Source organism: Catharus ustulatus, chromosome 24, assembly GCF_009819885.2.
Source record: "Catharus ustulatus isolate bCatUst1 chromosome 24, bCatUst1.pri.v2, whole genome shotgun sequence".
NCBI classification, from domain to species: domain Eukaryota; kingdom Metazoa; phylum Chordata; class Aves; order Passeriformes; family Turdidae; genus Catharus; species Catharus ustulatus.
In genome coordinates, this window is record NC_046244.1 from 3,469,177 (window position 1) to 3,489,491 (window position 20,315).

At 47.9% G+C, this 20,315-nt stretch overlaps 1 protein-coding gene and 1 long non-coding RNA gene across 5 annotated transcripts in view; one reads left to right on the forward strand and one right to left on the reverse strand.

Moving 5' to 3' along the window:
* The window catches only part of LOC117006772 (kazrin), a 212,873-nt gene that overhangs the window by 104,182 nt on the left and 88,376 nt on the right, over positions 1-20,315 (forward strand). Inside the window, exons 1-2 of one of the 3 annotated variants that reach the window (XM_033079364.2) lie at positions 18,176-18,640; positions 19,037-19,214. The exons of 1 other annotated variant lie outside the window; for it this stretch is intronic. In XM_033079364.2, coding sequence (XP_032935255.1) covers positions 18,584-18,640; positions 19,037-19,214 — 235 coding nt within the window. In that variant the 5' untranslated portion in view covers positions 18,176-18,583. Of the gene's footprint in view, positions 1-18,175; positions 18,641-19,036; positions 19,215-20,315 lie in introns of those variants that run through there. One more of the 3 variants, XM_033079363.2, reaches the window with a different exon arrangement.
* Positions 9,245-19,090, reverse strand: LOC117006791. Of its 2 annotated transcripts, XR_004420022.1 has the most exons (5): positions 19,003-19,090; positions 14,062-15,217; positions 12,827-13,015; positions 11,096-11,361; positions 9,245-9,732 (listed from the first exon to the last, which is right to left on the reverse strand). It is a non-coding gene; the product is annotated as an uncharacterized LOC117006791 (long non-coding RNA). The 2 variants fall into 2 exon arrangements; XR_004420023.1 differs by lacking the exons at positions 9,245-9,732; positions 11,096-11,361 and adding an exon at positions 11,517-12,360.

Consider the following 20,315-nt stretch of genomic DNA (forward strand, 5'->3'; position numbering starts at 1 on the left):
CAAGGCTGGACCCTTCCCTCCCTCCATTCTGGGGCACACTGCAATTATTGGAATCAAACAACTCACAAATATCTGGGCCAAGAGCAGCGATTTGGGATTAATCACCGTTTTAATTTGACAGAAAGTGATCCCACTGTGCTCGCTGCCACGTCTCCTCTCCCCTCCCACCCACGGAGCCGCTGCAGGGTGTCTGAGGGAAATGAGACGTGCAGCCTGCCCTGCCTGGTAAAAGCCTGTTTAAGTGATCAGCCAGAGACTTGGGTGGAATATTAGGCAGTAAAACAGGTTTTCTAGAAAATGAGATTGCCCCTGGCACTGGGAAATCCATTCAGAGATTCACGGCAGTCGGGTGGATATGGTGACATTTGGGACGCAATAGGTATTATTCTTCCTTAATAATTTTGATATGGAAGCACTATAAATTAAGTAGTTTTCAAAGGCAGGACCTGATCCTGCTCTTGCTGTCGTTTCCTACCTGTTTTGGTCTCACTGATTTCATAGATTTTAATACAGAGAAAGAAAGCTGGGATGTAATTTCTGAAGTAACACTAAAATCCAAGCACCTTTCCTGCTCTCTGGTAGGGTCCATGTACAGGAGAGTGACTGGCTCTGCTCCATCAAAACCCTGATGCTTTTGTGCAAGGAAAAAGAACAAATGAGTGTTTTACCCAGGCCAGGCTGTGACAAGGGTGATGCTTTTGGGAAGGATCCTTGTCCCAGCAGCACATTCAAGACCCCTGGGATGGGTGTCTATCCAGGCTGGCTGGTTTACCCCAACACTTATTTCTCTGAATGAAGTGAGCTGGGAGATGTGTGCAATGTGTGGTTTTAGTAAATTAAGCGTTACAAATTCTGCTGCCACCCTTCCCCCCTCACATATGTTCCAGCTTTTCCCAGTATTAAAAAAACAAATAGTCTGCAGTGCAAAACTCCTGAATCTTATTTCCTCATCCCCAGCCCAGGAGAAATCTTGTGCTGTAGATACCAACTGGATACTCCTGGTCCTGGTGGTGCAGAATGGGTCCAAAATAACAAGATTCTGCATGTTTGTGCCTCGTCCTTGCTAGATTTGCTTTTACATATTGCTGTGTTCCAAGAGGAAGAAACAAATAAATGCAGAGGGTTGTTTTTTTTCCCCAAGGCTTCAACAACAGTTGGGAGGATTTGGATTACTGCTGGCTGGGATTAAGTGTCTGGTGTGGGCTGGAAGAGATGAGCCCCAGCAGTGGCAGAGGACGTGGCTCTGGCAGCCTCCTGGCCCTTGGGTGTGGAAGGGGCTGAGTCTGGGAAAAGCAGGGTATTTCTATTCCTTACATCCAATCTTTTGTTCAGAATTGGGAATCAAGAGAGGTAAAGGAGAAGAGAAGGCTCCAGCGAGGGTTTGGAGCCCCTTTCAGTGCCTAAAGGGCTCCAAGGGAGCTGGAGAGGCAGGACAGCAGTGCCAGAGGGCAGGGCTGGAATGGATATGAGGAAGGAATTCTTCCCTGGGAGGGTGGTGGGTGCCCAGAGAAGCTGTGGCTGCTCCTGGATCCCTGGCAGTGTCCTGGGCCAGGCTGGACAGGCTGGGAGCAGCTGGGACAGTGGGAGTGTCCCTGCCGTGGCAGGGATGGAAGAAGATGAGTGTTAAGGTTCCTTGAAGATGAGTTTCAAGGTTCCTTCCAGCCCAAACCATCCTGTGATTCTGTGACTTTCCAAGAGTGCCAAGCCAGACCAGGGCAGGGAGAGGTGCATGGCTGGCAGGAGCAGAGCAAAGGACCCCTCTGGGTGTGAGGTGGATGCAGAGGAGCTGTGAAAGGCAGCCCAAGGCTCCAGCCTTGCACAGGGGAAAAGCAATTCCTGCAGGCATTACCCCCAGCTTGCTCCAGAGGAATTTCAGCACAGAGCAGCCTTGGCACCCCTAGTGCTCCCAGGGAGGACTGATGCTCCAACAAACCTGTCAGAGCACATGCCCTGACTTTTGGGAAGTGCTGAAGTATCTCTGGCTTGGAGCACAGCCCGTGGGAGCTGCAGGTGTTTGCATCCCTGGCTGTGGCAGAGGGAGATGTGCTGCTCCCTGTGCTGCCCAACTGCAGAGGAATTAGAGGCTGCTGTTGAACAAACTGCTCCAGCCCCATCCTTGGGATGTGTGCCAGAGTTCAGCCTGGTGCAGTCTGCAAAGGGAAGATAGAGAACCTGGGGAGTGGAGATCCATCACGGAAGCACTGACAGTTGCTTAACTGAAATATTTTCAAGCCCTGATGGCAGGATAATTTTGTATATCTGACTTTATTTTTAGAGTTTGATTGATAGTTGCAAAGAGGGAAGAGGAGAGCTGGAATTTTCTTCCGAAGGAGTCTGCAAGCCCAGGTTTCCTGTTGTGCCATGTTACAGTTACCTTCAACACGATTCTAGTTTCTGATTAAAATAATTCACCATGTTTCTGCAGCCAGCAGGAGGTTGAAGCAGTTTGTGCAATGCAAAATGTAATAAATGTTTCGGAAGGCAGGGAAAAATATTTAGCAAATCTGGAGTCAAGTCCCATCTCTCTTAATTTGGCCAAACAAGGAGGTAGATAAGGCTTTTGCTTTTGCAGAGCAGGAATTTCAATTACTTGCAGGAAGTTTGCAAATTAGAAAGAAGGAGGTTAACAATGAAAATAATTTCCTTAGGTATGGAGCTCTGCAACGTGATTTAGAAGTGATTAAAATGATAAGCAACTCTGTGGTCCTTGCCAGTGCCTGTGCACTCCAGTTTTTTATGGCAGGGAGTGCTGGGGAGCAGGACTCTGTCCTTTGGTGCCTCAGGTAGCATGAAGGAGATGTTGGTTCCCATTGGGATTTTGGCCAGGGCCAGGCAAGCAGAGAGAATATTTTTAAAGCAGAATATGTAGAGATAAAGGCTTCTGAGGAGGTGCCATCTCCAACTCTTCCAGAGCCTCCTGGACTCACCTGGACAAATCCAACACTTTGGTCTTTCCAGCAAAAAAACAAAAGATGTCAGAGATGGCTGTGTTGCCAACTTCTTGCTTTAGTTCAGCCCAAAGAGACTCTGGGGGTGCTTGATCCAAGCCAAGACCCAACCAGGGAGCCCATATTCTGTTTTATCTGATAAAGAGGCTAAAATATGTATTGTTCCAAAAGGCTAAATATGAGCCATCCTATCTAAGAAAAAAATCACCAAAAAAAATCAGTACTGATTTCCATTGAAATGGAAATGGGGTGATTATATAAATGCTACAGGGATGGGGTACTTGAGGAAAGTGGTTTGTTAGAACCCAAAGGCCAGGTCAGTCTGCATTTGGTTCATCTGGATGCTCCCAGGTAGTTCAAAGGGGGACAGGAGGTGCAAGAGCTGCCCTTACCCACTGCAGTGACATCTCCAGCAGCAGGATTTTTAGTCATCACATTTGTACATAAAGCCCAGGGATAGACAGCTCATGGCCAAATTAAATAAAGTTACTGGTGTTTTCAGTGTTGTTTTACTGGTTTTTACTGTTTTTCTGTTCTGTTTTTTCTCACTCTCTCATTAGGCAGATGCTGTTTTGTGGCCACTTTTATTCTCTTCCCATCAGTTGGTTGCATTGATAATCAATCTTTTGAAGCACAGGGTCTTTTCTGGGTTTGAATTCTTTGGATTTTAGTAAATAAATGTGCATTTGTGTAGAATGGAAACTTTGCTCCTTATCAGGATCATCTGTCTTGGTGAAATGACTTGGAACAGCTGTTCCATGAAGCAAAATCTGATAGAAACACAGGGACTGGATATAAACACAAACATTAGTCACTATGGAAACTAAAGTTACTGCAAGATGCCTCCAAAAAGCTGTGTTTCTATATGTTTCTCATCCTAACCAAATATTCCCAGGGGATTTTGCCAGCCACTTCATTTAAAACCGTCTGGGAATGTTCTGCTTGCGTGCACATGGATCACTCGGGAGCAGCACCACAGCTTTGGGTACCACAGAGCTCTGCTGTCAGCATTGATGGGTTATTGATTTATCCAAATTCCTGGAGGCTGGCAAAGGACAAACCAGCATTTAAAAACATCAAAGGGCAAAGCTGAATCTAGGGACTTGTGGAAATGAGAGCTCGAGCTTTAGGCTGTGGGTTTAACCCACTTCCAGCCCCACATCCCATCCCAGCAGGTATCTCTGTGCTATGGAGGGTCTGTAATCTGGATAATCAGGGGGCTTTGCTCCTCCATCTGCCAGTCCTGTGACTTCTCCATGCATTTAAAAAATATATTGATGATGGAGCAAGCTCTATCCCCTGCCAGAAGGGCTGCAATTAAAAAACAGTTTCTCTGTTGACAGAGGAGCTGCATCTTTAGTCAACCCTTGGAGACTGCAAAAATAAATGTGGTTGCTGGAGGAGACTGGCACCTTGCAGAGATGAGCCAGCACAGGCAGAAAATTAAGTTTGAAGGTACAGAAACCACCAGCACAGGGCAAAAATGGGTTTGGAGGCAGCGACTTGTGCAGCCACGGGTGGTGCAATGGCCCTGGGGTCGTGCAGCATCTGAACACTTCCTAAACCCTCTGCAAAGGAGACCTTCCCTCTGCAAAGGAGACTTTTCCCTCTGCAAAGGAGACTTTTCCCTCTGCTTTCTTGGGCCTTCGTCTCCTTTTTGCAGGAGTTTAAGAAAATCCTTGGTCTCCATAGCAACTGCTGGCTCTGTGGCACCTGTGGCTTCCTGCGACACAGCCGGGGCTGGGACCAGAACCAGGGAGTGGGGTCAGTTCCTGGACAGGAACAGGAATGGGAACAGAACCAGGAACAGAACCAGGAACAGAACCAGGAACAGAACCAGAACCAGGAACAGAACCAGGACCAAAACCAGAACCAGGAACAGAACCAGGAACAGGAACAGAACCAGAACCAGGAACAGGAACAGGAACAGAACCAGAACCAGGAACAGAACCAGGACCAAAACCAGAACCAGGAACAGAACCAGGAACAGAACCAAAACCAGAACCAGAACCAGGAACAGAACCAGACCCAGGGCTCAGCCCTCAAACCCTGCATTCTGGCAGAGGGATGTATTTGGCTGGCACCTTCTCTCCCTCCTGTTGACAATGTGCTGAAGCTTTGGGTGCAGAGATGCAATTTCTCATCATTAATGCACTTTATCCACCCCATCCCCACCCTCAGACCATTTCCATCCTTCCTTATTTGTCTGTCTTGGGTAAGGTGGGGAAATTTCCCCACTGGAAGGATGGTCAGGCATTAGAACAGGCTGCCCGGGGAAGTGGTGGGGTCACCATCCCTTAAAGAGTACAAAAATCAGTGGATAGGGACAAAATTTAGTGGTGCTTAAGGCACTGCTGGGTCAGTGGTGGAACTGGATGATCTTAGAAGGCTTTCCCAACCTAAATGATTCCATGATTATTATTTGCTGAATTCCCCCAGCAGAGCTGGGAACACACCAAAGCAGTGAGTCAGGCACTGTGTGTGAAGGTCTTGGCTCTCCCTTGACCAGCAGTTGCTGGCAGAATCACAGCAGGTTTGGCTGGAAAGGACCTCAGAGATGCTCTGGCCGCAGCCCCTGCTCTGGGGAGATGCCTCCTGCATCACTAAACACCTTCTCTGTGCCTTTGGGATGCAGGAGCTGCGGGAGCACCGCGCCCATCTCCCCTGCAGCCGGCAGCAGCAGCGCCGTGGGATGCACTGGGGATTCTGCTCTGTTTGCTTTGCCTTCTCCCTGCATTACTGGCCCTTGGTACCCCCAAAGAGCTCCCTTTACAAAAACAAAAATCAAAAAACAAAAAAAAACCCCCGAACCAACCAAACAAAAAACTCAACAAACAAACAAACAAACAAACAAACAAAAAAGCAGACAGTGTAATAATAATTAGAGTATTATCAAGAATAAGCGTAATCTAAAAAAAATAAATTGGGGTCTTATTCATTTACCTTATTCATTTACCTCCCTTTTTTTGGAGTGGTATTAAACCCTCAGGCCCAGCTGAGCCAAGCACTGCAGTGCCTATTTCAGTGCATCCCTAAGGACATGTGCCTGCAGTGAGCTTCCAGGTAGGATGAGAGGTAATGAGACAGAGGTGAGAAACATCCCCTGGTACATCAGGATAGAAGAAAACCCCATGGGAGAAGGGAATTGCTTCCAGAAAAATGATTTCATAGTCATGGCTGGTGGGCAGCATGGTGGTTGAAATGACTGGGGGCTCCTGAGTGTTTAATCCTGGGGTTTGTAAGGATGGATTCAGGCAGCTCCCCCAAATCCATCATAATTGGGTATTTAATCTGCTCACAAGATTCCTGAGTTGGATATCAAGACAATGTTATCTTCTCCTTTGGATGAGGGATGGACAAAAAGGAAAAGGAGGAAAAAAGAGGCACATGGTGTGAATTTATTTGCATCTTCCAACAATAATCCAGTCATTCTACCCAGGAAATGCCTGTCCTGCTTAATGCCCATTATGCAATTATTTCATGGTGCCCAAAAGTTTGGTTATTTATTTATTTATTTATTTATAGATTTCTTTCACTGGGGTGGAAAATGAGGGGCAGAAGATGCCATTACAATTCTTTTATTTGATTTTATTATGATTTCTTTTGTAAGCAATGGCTTGGCTGGGGTTGTCTGAGCCCCTGGGAGGTGGGAAAATTCCAGGTCTCCATCAGAGCAAGTCCCAACAGCTCCAAGGCAATTCAATTTCCTACAGCAAGGAATGGCAGTTGTTGAGGTGGTTACTTCCATCCCAGCTTTACACCAGCCAAGACTCCATCCCCAAGTGCCCCCAAATCCCAAGCATAAAACTGCATGTAACATTTTGCCTCTTTTGCATCACTTTCATATGGAAAAGGCAGAATTGTGAGGATTTTGGAATGGGCGCCTTATTTCAGCTTTGCTTGCTAGAAACGATCCTGTTGCTCCGAGTAATTACACAATAAATTTGTGAGAGGGATATAAAGCCATAAAAGCAGTGGTAATGGTTTGCAATTTAATAGCTGAATTGTAAATGAATTTTCCTATAGCAGCTTTAATGCAGCGGGCTGCTACAATTAAGAGAATGTTCTTTGGGGTGCCTTTCATTTTTTGTTGTTGTTGTGAAGTTCAGTGCCATTAATTCCCTGGTTTAAAGAAACCAAATCGTTAACCACTTCAAGCCATAAAAGCCAACTTTGACTTCCTCTGCAGCCAACACAATTTTGTCTTGGAAAAGGTGTTTTTATCCCATTTGGCTCTTGCATTTTCTTACAGTAGTGATTGTGGGGTTGCACCATTTATTGACCTCTTTTCATCATCACCCATCTTGCCCCTGATACTTTCTGCCATTGGGGTGGAAAGATTTGGCCATGCAGGGACCCTGCTCACAGCATTTAGTATCTCTTCTTAATTTGTGATTTGATAAAGGATTATTTAAATGGGGTGTGTGTGTACTTCACTGCTCTGTGTCCCCCCCTCTCCAGCCCTGGGCTCTCAGGGCACAGGGGGTCTCTGTTTTGTCTCACTGTGGATGCTCTGTGCATCCACAGTTCCCATTCCTTCCTCTTCCCCTTTCCAACCCTCTGGATTTCAAATGCCATTCCCAAGCAGCTCAAGCCTTTGGAAATAATCTTCCCAGAGTGGGTGGCCCCAGCACTGCCCCTTCCCACAGCAGTGCCAGCTCTTGTTTTCCTCATCAGCCTCCTCTCCTTCTCACACTCCCCTAATTACATCTTCCCACTTCCATACCCATCCCCTCGGTGCCTGTGTTTGGAGGAAATGCCATGAAATCTGCTACCTGATCCTGGAAGCATCTTTGGGGCACCTGAAATTGTTGCTAATTATTGATGGTGTGTGATTACATTTCCAGTGCCACGTGCTGCCTCCATAAAGGAGCAGGGAGCTGGTGCACCAGGGTGTGTCACCAACGCAAAGTGACACAGCAGCCTTAATCTGACTCTGGTGGGTGATAATTAAAAGGCACAGTCGTGTGCAAGAAGCTGATGGAGACCTGAAGCTGCTCTGAGGAGTGATTCCAAATCACCTCCTCCCATCACTGAACCCAGATTAAGGGGAATGTGTAAAATTGTAAAATAGTGTAAAGTAGTGCATGTCCTTCTCTCCTGTGCGTCCTTATTGTCATCACTTGCTCAGTTTCAGGGTGTTTTTCATTCCCCAGCCATTCATAGTTGTCTGTTTGTGCTGCAGCCCATGGTGTGTGAATTTCTGCCCCACCCCCAGCAGGGGTTTGACCTGAAAGTTGTTCCTCTGTAACCATAAAAACTCTGCTCACTCCTTGTGTCCCAGGCTGAGGCAGGTGACAGAGAACGATGATTTAGTGAGGCTTGCTCTGGAAGTGCTGGATCCAGCAGGGGTAGCCTGGTCTTGCTGTGGGCACAGATTTGTGGGGTGCTAAGTGCCTGAGCAAAGCAGGGTCTGTATTGCAGGAACTGCTGCCTTTCACTTCCAAAAAACCCAGAGGGATGTTTGGGTGAGCTGGGAGCAGCAGCACCCTGCACAGCTGGGTGGGAAGGTGTTGGCTGCTCTGGTGAGCAGGGATGGGATTCCTGGGGCCATGGAATTCCATGGAATCTGCTGGGGGAGGCAGAGGCCGTGGGTGCAGCTTCTGGAGCATTTCGAGATGCAAAAGGAGCAGGGGGAGGGAGGGAGAGAATATGAGGATCCATTGTAAAGCTGGAATCCCAGCTCAGAGCAGGGGATGGAGCCAGCAGACTCTGCAGTCCAGAGAACTGCAGGCAGCAAAAAAGCTTCAAAACAAAGTTCCTGCTGAACTTTAAATCTCTCTTTCAAGTACCCTGTGTGAACACACCCGTGTGAGGTGGAGCCATTCAAGGGATCCACTGCAACTTTCTTAACGTGATGAGAAAAATTAAGAGAAACTTTTTTGGTTTTTCACACAGTGCTTGTTGTTGACCTTGAAATTTGCCACAAGAGCCAACCTGGTGAAACCTGTCCCAGCTGTGTGTTTGCTGGGGATGGAGGTGATTTCTGCAGCCTGGGACAGTGTTTGAACAGCACCCAGCAGAGGAGCACTGCAGCCTTTTTAGCTAACAAATGCTTCAACAATATAAATATTTAAGTACAATAAACAATTATGATCAAGTTTCTTGGGTGACTGCACACAGCAAGTGAATTTTAAATTCATTTCCCATGAGGATTGAGGCTTCACATTCACTTTCTGTGGATGTTCATGCTAATAAAACTTCATTGCACAGAAAGAGAACACAAGAGGGATGCAAATATGACAAGGGCAAATTTGCTTAAGAGTACAAATGAATATTCACCAACTTTTTATTATTTTTAAGTATTCATTCCTATTTGCTATAAAAAAGATTATTTTATCTTTATTCTCCAAGCTCAGTGAAGCGTGTTTGAGGTGTAATATGTATTTCCTTGTACTAATGGAAAGTTTTGTTACCAGCAAGTAAGGAGTGCATTTAAAATGTGCTTTATCTTCAGGAAATGCCACTACTGAACCCACATGAGTTACCACCAGCCTGATTAACATCTGTATTTCAACACATCTTGCACCCTAAGGCTGGGATCTCCCTGCTTTTTCCCTCCTTTAAAGCTGCAGATCTCAGATCCAGATCCTGACACCATTATTTTCCTCTGATTTTCCTTGCTCATCTTTCATCTTGTGCTGCCCTCAGTTGTGAGGAAGCTGGAGATGCTTTTCCTTCACACAAACTGAGATCCCCTCTGGAAGGACTTGGGGGTCACTGTGGCTCCGTTTTGCCTGAGGCAGAGGGAGCACAGTTTTGACATCTTCATTTGATTTCTGTCCTGGAATTGAAAGAGATGCAAATTAGCAATAATGAATATTTTCATTAAAAGTGCCTAGACATTTCATCTGAGAACAGGATAATGATACTTCTGCTTTATATAAAAAAGCCTGAAGTAGACCCAGGATGATTTTTTTTTTTTTGTCAGAAAAGATAACATTTATTTTTTTTTAATGTAATTTATTGTATGTGAAATTAGGGTAATTGCTAATTATGTCACTGCAAACGAGGCAGATCTTTATCTTGAATAAAGCTGGTCTGGTGCAGATTATGAACTGTTACTTTTATGAGGTGGCATCAGAAGGCAAAAATATCAGTGAAACAGTCCTAAGTAACTTCTCAAGCTTATCACTATTTGGATAGTGAGGGTGTGAGGCATGAGGGATGGAACATCACCTCCTCTCATTGCATGGGTTTTATCCCTGAATGGTTTGGGCTGAAAGGACCTTAAAGCTCATCCCATCCCACCCCTGCCATGGCAGGGACATTTCCACTGTCCCAAGCTGCTCCCAGCCCTGTCCAGCCTGGCCTTGGACATTTCCAGGGATCCAGGGGCAGCCCCAGCTGCTCTGGGCACCTGTGCCAGGGCTGGGAAGGCTGGAGAGAGGGATCACTCTGAGCAGTCTCAGAGAAAACCAGGACAGAGATGTAATTCCCCACTCACCCTCCCCCAAAAGATAAATAATAATTTTTTAAAAGCACAGATGGATGGATTCCTTAGAAAAATCTGAGCAAGTTGGGAGGCTCCAGAGGATGCAGGAGGTTCTGTGGGTACCAGCATCTCCATCACTCCAAAAGTCCTCGGGACAAAAAGCTGCCAGGATTGCTGACATAGGAATTTTAAGAAGGTGATGGATGTAAAATCCACCAAAGGCAGTTAAACCAAGCAGGACAACTGCCAAGCTCTTGTGTTTGCTCACTGTCAGTAGGTTTTATGGAGACAGAGATATATATCTGCAGAGCTATTCAAGTGCATTTAATTTCTCCAATACCCACGTACTGCAGCTTGTATGAGGATAATATGTTTATCCTGCAAGGTTCCTGACTTCATTCTGCAGTACTTGACTCCAGGGTGAGTTTTGTATTATTAACTTCCTCCCAGTACATATGGAAAATTAAATCTCTTCCCATTGAACAGCCTGGGATGAAGTTTTGTTGGGGGAACAAGATGAGCTTTAAGGCCCTTTTAAAGGACTTTAAGGTCCCTCCAGCCCCTCTATGATTCTATGGTAAGAACATCAACTTTCCCTTGGATCCCTCTTGCTCCACCAAGTCATCATTTGAAGGCATCTCTCTGTTCTCTGGAGAAAACCTCCCCATTTTCATGAAAAGCTATTAATATAAATAATATTAATAAGTCTCACCTCCATTAGCAGAAGATAATGCTTCAAGCCTTCTCTCTGAGCTCCTCCTGGCATTCCAGCTGGTGCCCAGTGTACCCCCTCTGGGACCACAGACTGCTCCCAGCAGCACACAGAAATCAGCTGGAGGGACTTGGGTCTGGCTGTGGCAGCTCACAGCTCATCAACCTTATCTATAACTTTTCCCCAAAGTGGAAGAAGCTCTGGTAGCCTTGGGATCCTCCCCCAGCCACAGCTGCAGGCTGGGAGGTGGCTGCATGGCATTTTTCCTGGGCCAAAAAGCAGAAAACACAGGAATAATGGGAGCTATTTGAGATTATTTTAACTGTCAGATAGCAGAAGCAAAGTAAAATGCCCAAATGAGTTGACAGCAGCTCAATTTGATCCCTGCCAGGACTTAGAGCCCGAATTTTTCAAAGGCTGATAGTCGCCTTGGAATTGATTTTGTACTGAGATACTTTATCACATTCGTGTGTTTGGTGTGGTTTGATGGGGGTTTTTTAGAAGTAATCTATGTCAAAGTTAAACAGACTTTATTAGAAAATACATGTTCCCTGCCCTTCTCTGGCTGGGTGTTTAGGGTAGATGATGGTGAGATGAAGGAGTTGTTCCTGATGCAGCTGGAAAGCCTCATTTTATTTCTTGGGTTGCCCTCTCCCACTGCAGCCTGTCCCAGCCCCTCAGTTTCCCCATCCTTTGGAATGATACCTGCAGTATCCTCCTACCCAAAAGAACTTGTGAATTATCTGATGTAGAGGCATTTCTCTCAATCTTGGAAAAGTGTTATTTTTCACAAAGTGGCTGACTCCAGCCAACCTGTGTTACAAACCCTTAAAGGAATGGACATCAGTACCCTCCAACCCCAAATTCACAGAATCACAGAATCCATACTGATACCTTGACTGTAATTAAAGTAATATGTATTGTAGAAATATAATGCCAATAGTTCAGCTGCCTTCTCAATGCTGAAACATTATCTAGGTGTATTTTTAGGTCTTTCACAGGTTAGTGGGGAATGTAATTATAGGTTTGTAATCTTATGCAATACAGGATTAGTCCACCCTGCTGGTAGCATTTTGTATAAAACCAGGGAAATGGGGAAGGGAGAGGCTGTTTTTATTGTTCCACACTCCCCAGCACGTTCTGTTGATGTGAAAGGGACTGGTTTGGCAGTGGGGTGATCCCCAAACCAGGCCTGACCCAGGGTTGGTGCCCTGACAAAACAAGGGAGGATGATGGCACTTGGAGCAGAATGTGAGTTCTTTCACCTGAAAGAAAAGAGAAGGACTAAATTAAGTTTCACTCTTGTCTGGACTGGGCTGTTTTGTCCCTGAAATGCCTGTGGGAATTTTGTGGATGATCATGTGCTCCCTGCCTGCTGGGTGCCCATGGGGGCCAGTGTGCTGTGCGTGTTAAAACCCCTTTTCCTTACAATCTGGAGTTCTCTATTTCTGAATTAACTTTAGAATTATTTCAGAGGGCTTCACCACCCTTGAGATCTTGTCTTTCACTTACTTGACAAATATTATAATTTTAAAAATTCACATTTCTCTGTGGCACCTTCCATTCCCAGACTGCTCCAGCTGACCCTTCCCATGAGCACTGCCCTGTTTCCAGTTTTGCCTTCTGGGAAGAGAGCAAAGGGCTGCCCGGTGGTGTTTATTGCCACAGTTGAAACAGATGGGTGCAAATATTTATTTCTGACACCTGCCCGAATTAGGACAGCGATCTTACCTGTAATCCATCAGGCTAAAGCATCTGGAAGATCATGAAAATTCAAAGGCGTCTCAGTTTCACCGTGCCTCTGCTAATGTCAAATCTTCATCAGAGCTGACTTCCCAGGACAAAGGAGCTGTCAGACGAATGCTGATGCTCCATTAATGGCAGGGTAGGGTGACCCACCCCGGCGTGTCACCATTGTTACTGCGGGAAACACGGAGCCAAACCCATAATCACCTTTGCGCATCTGTCCCACTAACACTTCATTTAAGTATATATTTGTCTGCTGATTGATCACGGGATTTTTTTCACAGCACCTATTATCCTGCTATCTGAGCTGTAAATCGGGGCTGTAAGGCTGATGTCTCTGCAGACTCCCCATCCTCCCCTGAGCGAGCAGGACCTGATCTCCCAAACCACCCCGGCAGTTCGGAAAAAGCCCAACCACATCTTGGTTCTCTAATTTGTGATGGGGAAAGGAGGGGGAAATGGCATTTCATACACATTTCACCTGACAGGACAAGGGGAAATGGGTTCCCACTGCCAGAGGGCAGGGTTGGAGTAGATATGAGGAAGAAATTCTTAACTGTGAGGGTGGTGAGACCCTGGCACAGAGCAGCTGTGACTGCTCCTGAATCCTTGGAAGTGTCCCAGGCCAGGTTGGACAGGGCTTGGAGCAACCTGGGATAGTGGAAGGTGTCCCTGCCATGGGGTCTCTTCCAGCCCAAACCATTCTGTGACTCTTTAGAAACTGCTCCTGGGTGGTGATCTCCACCATAAATCAAGGTGTTTTGCAGGAAAGCAAAACGATCAGAGCACATCATCACTGCTGTCTCTGTGCCACAAAGGGAGCACTTCACACATGGTTTACAGTGGAGAATGTGTTAAAGCAGGAGGGTGAACCCGAGTTAGTTTTTTGTCAAGGTTTATAGATTGGCTGGTGAGGTGAGAGTGGGGTCATCTTGGAAATGGCTGCAGCACATCAATCTTGCTCGAACGTGTGAGTTTTAATGGTTTAATCCATCCTTCAGTGGTAGGGACCAAACCCAGCCAGGTGGGAGATGCACAACAGTTTATCTCACAGAGTTCAGCAGCAGGGAGAAAACACCCCGAACTTGCACTGAATCCAGATCATGTTTAGCAGAGACCCTGACCCTCCTGGATAATCTGCCTTAATAAGAAAGCAAAACCCAAAAACACGCTCAAATTTTGGGTCCATTGCAGCGAGAGCCCATCCCTGAGGCTGATACCTGCTCATGCAGAGCTGGCTGCTGACGTCCTCCCAATAAACATTTAAACACAGGCTGAGCACACCCAGACTCATGCACTGCTGTAATTCATTAAACAAATGTTGGGTTTAATGGCCCCGCGTCCGAAGCTGGTGCCATGGATGCTCTCAGCTGTGAAATATGCTGTGGAAGTCATTCGTTTGCAAAGGGGGCTGGAAATCTGCTTCCTATTAATGTAAAATGGGTTTACTGCAGGAAAATCTCCGGGATCACATTTTTCTCTCAATTATCCCTTCTCAGTGGGATTCCTCGAGGTTTGTGCCGGGTAACTGAGATGTGTCTGAGCTGGGGGGTTTGGAGCTGGGGTTTGTTTTGATCCATTAAGCTTGTATCTCGCCGCAGTGATGTAATTCCCCCAGTCTGAGACACTTTATAAACATTAATGGGTTTGTTTTCATGGTCCCCAGGGATGAGCAGCACAGGAAGGTCGTCGGGACCATTTTACCCACACAGAAAGAGAGATGGGGAAATGTGGCAAGGCAGCAACAACGGGGAGAAATATTCAGAATATTCAGAATATTCACTCAAATTTTAAATTTTAAATTTAAATTTAAACCTGTCCATCCTTAGCTCTGTGTAGCTCAGTTTCAATACTTCTAAGTTAGTAACTCATAAGTTAATAAGTTATTACAGCAATACCACATCAGCAAGGTTTGCATGAAGATGCTGCTGTTTATCCAAGGAAGGAAAGAGTTGGTGCTCCATTTTTTATGAGTGAGAGGGGGATGAAATGCAGTTATAAATCCATCTTTGCAGAGGGGAAAAAATGAAGGTATGAACAACTGCTGTAGCTTTGATGGGAATTACTGAGTGGAGATGTGCTGGAAGAGACTGTGGAGCATGGGCCAGGCTGTGCTTTTGCTGGGGATTGCTGCTGGAGTTGCTGGTCTCTTGGACTGCATTTTCTTGGTGATAAATGGCCATGCAGATGCCTCTGGTGATATTTGGAAGGGGCCAATTGGAAGCTGGCCCTACAGATTGCCAGGGCACAACAAACCTGAGGCACAGATCAAAAATCCCACTTTGGACATCTTTTTCCCATCACAGAAGGTCAATTTTCCAGGATGTTCTGAAAGAAGCTGGTGATACTCACAGCTCTTCCAGCTGGGAATTGTTCCTGCAAACAGAGATACATGGAGCAGATGAGAAATTAATGTAAATATACAGACAGAAGGCAATTTTTTTTGGAGGAAGTGAGGCAGAGGCAGATAAAAAGAGATCAGCAGAATTTATATAAGCCTTCCTCATCACAGAGGTCATCATTCTGCAGGATGACACATGGAAATTCATTTTTATTAAATTCTGGATGATTATTTAATTGGAAAAAGAAGGATTTAATTGAATCAAGTCAAAGGGCCCTATTAGATTACGTTCAACCTTAACACAGAAGGCTTTTCCCATTTAGTTAAACTGGTTCCTTTGCATATTGTACATATTAAACTATAAAAAAATGGTAATCTGAATAGCAAATTAAAGGGTTTGGAAGGCCTGAATGGTACTCATGTGCTTCTCAGCCCTTTTTCATCTCCTAAATCTTCTCATATTCCCTTTACTGCACTCCTTAGGTTGTGCACAGATGAAGGGTAGAACTCTCAAACCTTCCTCCCTCCGTGTTTATTCCATTTACACACTCTTGAGGAACAGCCTGGATGTGATGGCACTGTCAGAACACATTGCCCAGAACTGAGGGTGTTTTCCAGATTTTCAAGGCTCCCCTTGCAGCACCTGAACAGATGCTGAGTGTAGTAAGCTTGAATGAAGATTTGTGACTTCCTGGCATTGACTCAGGTTTCCTTTGTGTCCTTAGGAAATATTCCCAATTTCTTTATGCCTCATCTGCATGGCCAGGGACTCCCATCCCTTTGGGACACAGACTCCTTGCAGAGCTGTCAACCTCCAGGTAAAAGCTGGAGTAAAAAAAAAAAAATTAAAAAACAATAATCAAAGCAATTTGGGGAAATAATAAATAATGTGGGTCTTTAATTAGCTTTTAATTTCCAATTTTTTCTTAATTTAAAACTGATAGGACAAAGGGATTGAGGCACATTTCCTAAAATTTCATTTCATCCCAATTTTGAGGTTTCCAGCAAAGTCTTGGCCTTCTGACTGGGAGCTGGCACAGCCCAGTTGGGTTAGGAGTGCCCCATCCTTGTGCCTCTTCCTCTGGCTGCTGTTGCTGCATTGCTGTGACACTCTGTGCTCCTTCCAGGCGGAAGCTCAGAGAAATCAAATTCTGCTCTGAGAGATGGAAATCAATTTTAATGGATCCAGCTGTTCCCCAGTAAGGATAGGAGGAGGCATGGGAAAGGGGGAAAAATCTGCCAAGATATCTTCAGGGGATTTCAGGGAGACTTGAAAGTGGTAAGGAAGGTTTTTAACTTACCCATGAGGCCACAGCCAACTTTAGGACATATTTTTTAAATAACCACGAGCTAATGTAGAAATTCTCTCAGTCAGTAAATTAAAAAAATTCCAGCTCTGACAGCACAGCAACTCAACCAGTCCATTATTAAAGTTAGATTGAGTAAGAAACATCATTTGGAATTTGCCTTAGCAGCTAAATGTGTTCTTGGAAGGTTCAAATCAGCTCTAACCTGATTTTTTAATGATAAAAAAAAAATGTGCCGGTACTTTAAAGCCAAGTTCCTTTTTGCTGAAGCTTTACTTTTATTCAAGTGCAATGAGTAAGTTTTGCATATACAGTACTGGGATTGCACACTCAGGTTATCTGGTTACATACATTATTCTCCCATTTGCAAGCACAGTTTGCAGCACAGATTCATGCAAATTAGGTATGAAACTGGGCATTTATCTTGATTAGGATTCAGTTTCTTTATATATGTACAGAACTTTATCTCATTCAGCAATGGCTGCAGAGATGATGGAGAAAGAATTTCAAAAATTGCACTTATTTTCCTTGTGGGCTGTTTGTTGGCCCTCTGGGAATTCATTAAGGAAAACAGACCTTTCTACTGATATTCTGAGTGCCCTGGCCCAGCACCCAGGTTGGAAACTCTCAGAAATAATTGTCCCTTGCAAAAGCCACATTTCACTGAATAAATGCTAGATTTTCTCTGTTTTACAATATCCAGATGGTTGATCCAGTTGGATGTAAGGACTAGATGCCACTTGACAAGGACTCAATCCTTTTGACTCTTGGAGAGCTGGTTGTACCCAGGATCCAAATCAGACCTGAGGTTTTGGAAAATCCAGGCTGCTCTTGGTGTTTTTTCAGCAGACTGACACAGCAGATTTACCCCATTTCTGTCCCCAAAAGCTGCCTGGGGACTCTGCACAGCAAACCCTTGCTGCTGTAGAGCCCCATCCCCACAGCCCCTGGATGTGTGGATGGTGATGTGCTCCTGCTTTATTTACCTCATGTCAACCTCTCCTGGAGCCCCCCCTGCAGCTTTTCTACCCTTTTCTATCCTTTTTACTGCATTTTGAAACAGAGCTCTGCAGTGCCAGTGGTGCTGCACAAGGGCACCCTGAAGTTCAAAGAACTGCCCCAAATTCTCAGCTTGTTCAGCCAAAAGCCTGGATTTAGGCAAATATCAGCAGGTTTAGCAAATTATGCAGGGCTGTTTCTTCCCCTTTCCTTATGGCTCATGATTTTCTCTGGCTTCCCCCTTAGCAAGAGTCCTTGCTCACCATCCCAGCTCCTTGCTGGGCTTCCCCACACCCACCCCTGTGTCTGTGAGGCTCCCACCCCACTGCCAGGGGGGCTCCTGCCCAGTTCCTAAACCCATTTGGGAACTTCTCCAGGTACAGGCAGCTCAGGTGAGAACTCACAGCGTGGCTGTTGCAGATTTGGGATGCAGGGATGGATTGGGGAGGTACAGACACATGAGCCATGGTGTAGTGGAAGGTGTCCCTGCCCAAAGCAGGGTTTGGAACGAGACGATCTTTAAGGTCCTTTCCAACACAAATCACTCTGTAATTTCACTTCAGTGAGGATGAAGCCATCTGCACGGCAGCCACGGGCAGGGTGGCAGCTCTGCAGGCTTGCTGCAGCCCTGGCAAACACACAAGTGGATCCCTCTAAGGGATGGATAAGGCACAGGGAAACATCCGCGCTCCCTCTAGCAGTCGCCAGCGAATGGATGACACCAATAATTCTCGATTTTTCACCCTGGGTTCGTGCCACGTGAACCGCCAGTGTAAGAGCTCTCGCACTAGTACTGCTGCAGTGCTGACAGCGCTCAGGTGGCTTTTTTTCCCCCAGCCCCAAAATCCTTCCAGGGGGATTTTTGGAGCCCATTTTCCTCCACCTGCTGCAGGCAGCTGCTGGGCACGGCCAGGCTCAGGATGAACCTGAGTGCAGTGAGCAGAGCGGTTCTTCACGAGTGGCACTGTGAGCTGAGCGCGGGCACTGCAGCATCCCCGCAGCCCCGCTGAACTTGCCGGGCCCGGTGGGGCGGGGGTCCCTGGCAGCGCTGCCGCCCCGGGAAGGAGGGACCGGCCCGGCCCGCACCCACCGCGGATGCCCTCGGCCGAGCTGCCAGCGCCTCCCTGCCCGGGCTGCCGGGGGGGACAACAGGTAGGGGGTACCCCCTGCACAGCCTGTTCCCCCTTGCAGCCCCTCTGCGCAGAGCCCGCTGCTTTCCTTTGCACACCCCCTTGCAGAACCCCTCTCCTCTCTGCGCTCCCCTTTGTCCCCACTTGCAAACCCCCCTCCCTCTGCACCCCCTCGCACAGATCCCCTCCCCTCTGTGCCCCCTCCCCTCTGTGCCCCCTCCCCTCTGTCCCCCTCCCCGAGCCCCCTCGCACCCTCCCAGCCCCCTCCCCTCGCGCCGCCCCCTCGCACCGCCCACTCCCCTCTCGCTGCTCCCCTTCAGGCAGCCCCTTACCCCCCCTCCAGCACAGCCCCCTGCCCGCCCCCCCCGCCGCTCCCTCTCTCACCTCTCTCTCTCCTCCTCTTCCTCCCTCCCCCCAGGCCAAAATCCTGCACATGATGGACGACAACAAGCAGCTGGCGCTGCGCATCGACGGGGCGCTGCAGGCGGCGGGCCAGGAGGTGACGGCGCTGCGCGCCGAGCTGGCGGCCACCGGCCGGCGCCTGGCCGAGCTGGGCAGCGACCCGGCCATGGAGCACGGCCCGCACGGCGCTCAAGGTGGGTCCCGCCGCGGCCAGGGGCGAGGGGGGCGCGGGGCAGCCGCCGGGGGTCCCTCCCGGCCGCCGCCTCCGCTCGCTGCTATTGTTCATTGTTGGTTTTGGGGGGCGTCCCGTCGGGCTGTGGTTGCGGCTTTCCCGCAGGGTTGCGAGCAGGATCGTTCCCCGCTGCGGCTGCTGCTGGCGGATCGCTGGGTTTAGGCAGGCTCGGCATGAGGAGGGGACGCCCCCTCCCCAAATACTCGCTGCCTGCACATCCTCTCGCCGCGGTCGCCACCCCCTCCGTTCGCATCCCCCCGCCGCACCCCGCCCCGAGGTCCCCCCAGCCGGCTCTCCCCGGTAATCCCGCGCCCTCCGCCGGTTTCGTAATTCTGGAGGAAAGCAGCCATGTTACCGCCGCGATCCGAGCTCCGAGCTCCGGCCCCGCCGCTCCCCCGCTGGCCCCGCTCGGCCCGGCTCGGCTCGGCTCGGCCCGGCTCGGCTCGGGGGCTGCGGGGCTCGGGCTGCGCACGGCGGAGCCACCCCGAGCACAGAGCCGGGCGGGCTCGGACAGCCCTGAGCCAGGCACACACCCCCTATGCCCCCCGCACACACCCCCCGCACACCCACCCCCTCTGCCCCCCGCACCCATCCCCTCTGCCCCCCGCATCCCCCAAAAGTTCTCTCGGGGCCGAGCGTGGAAAGCGGGGTGCGGGGGGAGCGGGAGAGACTTTGTGTGCAGGTTGAGGAGCTGAGCCCCTGTGCTGTAGGACTCGTGCTCTCGGCAGGCTGAAATTCAGTGTCCTGCTAGCCAAAGTGTGTTGCCACCGCTGATACGTTTGCATTTAAATGCTTTTGTATTTGAACGTTTCTATTTCCCAAATAATTGCAGGCTTTCATGACAGTTTACCCCGAAAAGAAAATAGTGCGAGCCCTCCCTTCTCCTGATAACTGAATTTACACGTGTGATAAAAACGTCAGTAGCTGTTATTTACTCGTTACTTATTTACTGTACCTCTTGGTAGAGTGGCTCGGCGCTACTTTGAATAACAGTAGCGTTTTGGTGAAGCTTTTTAAAGGTAGCGTAGCGCTTGGCGGGGCATAGCTGCTGCCGGCGGGATGC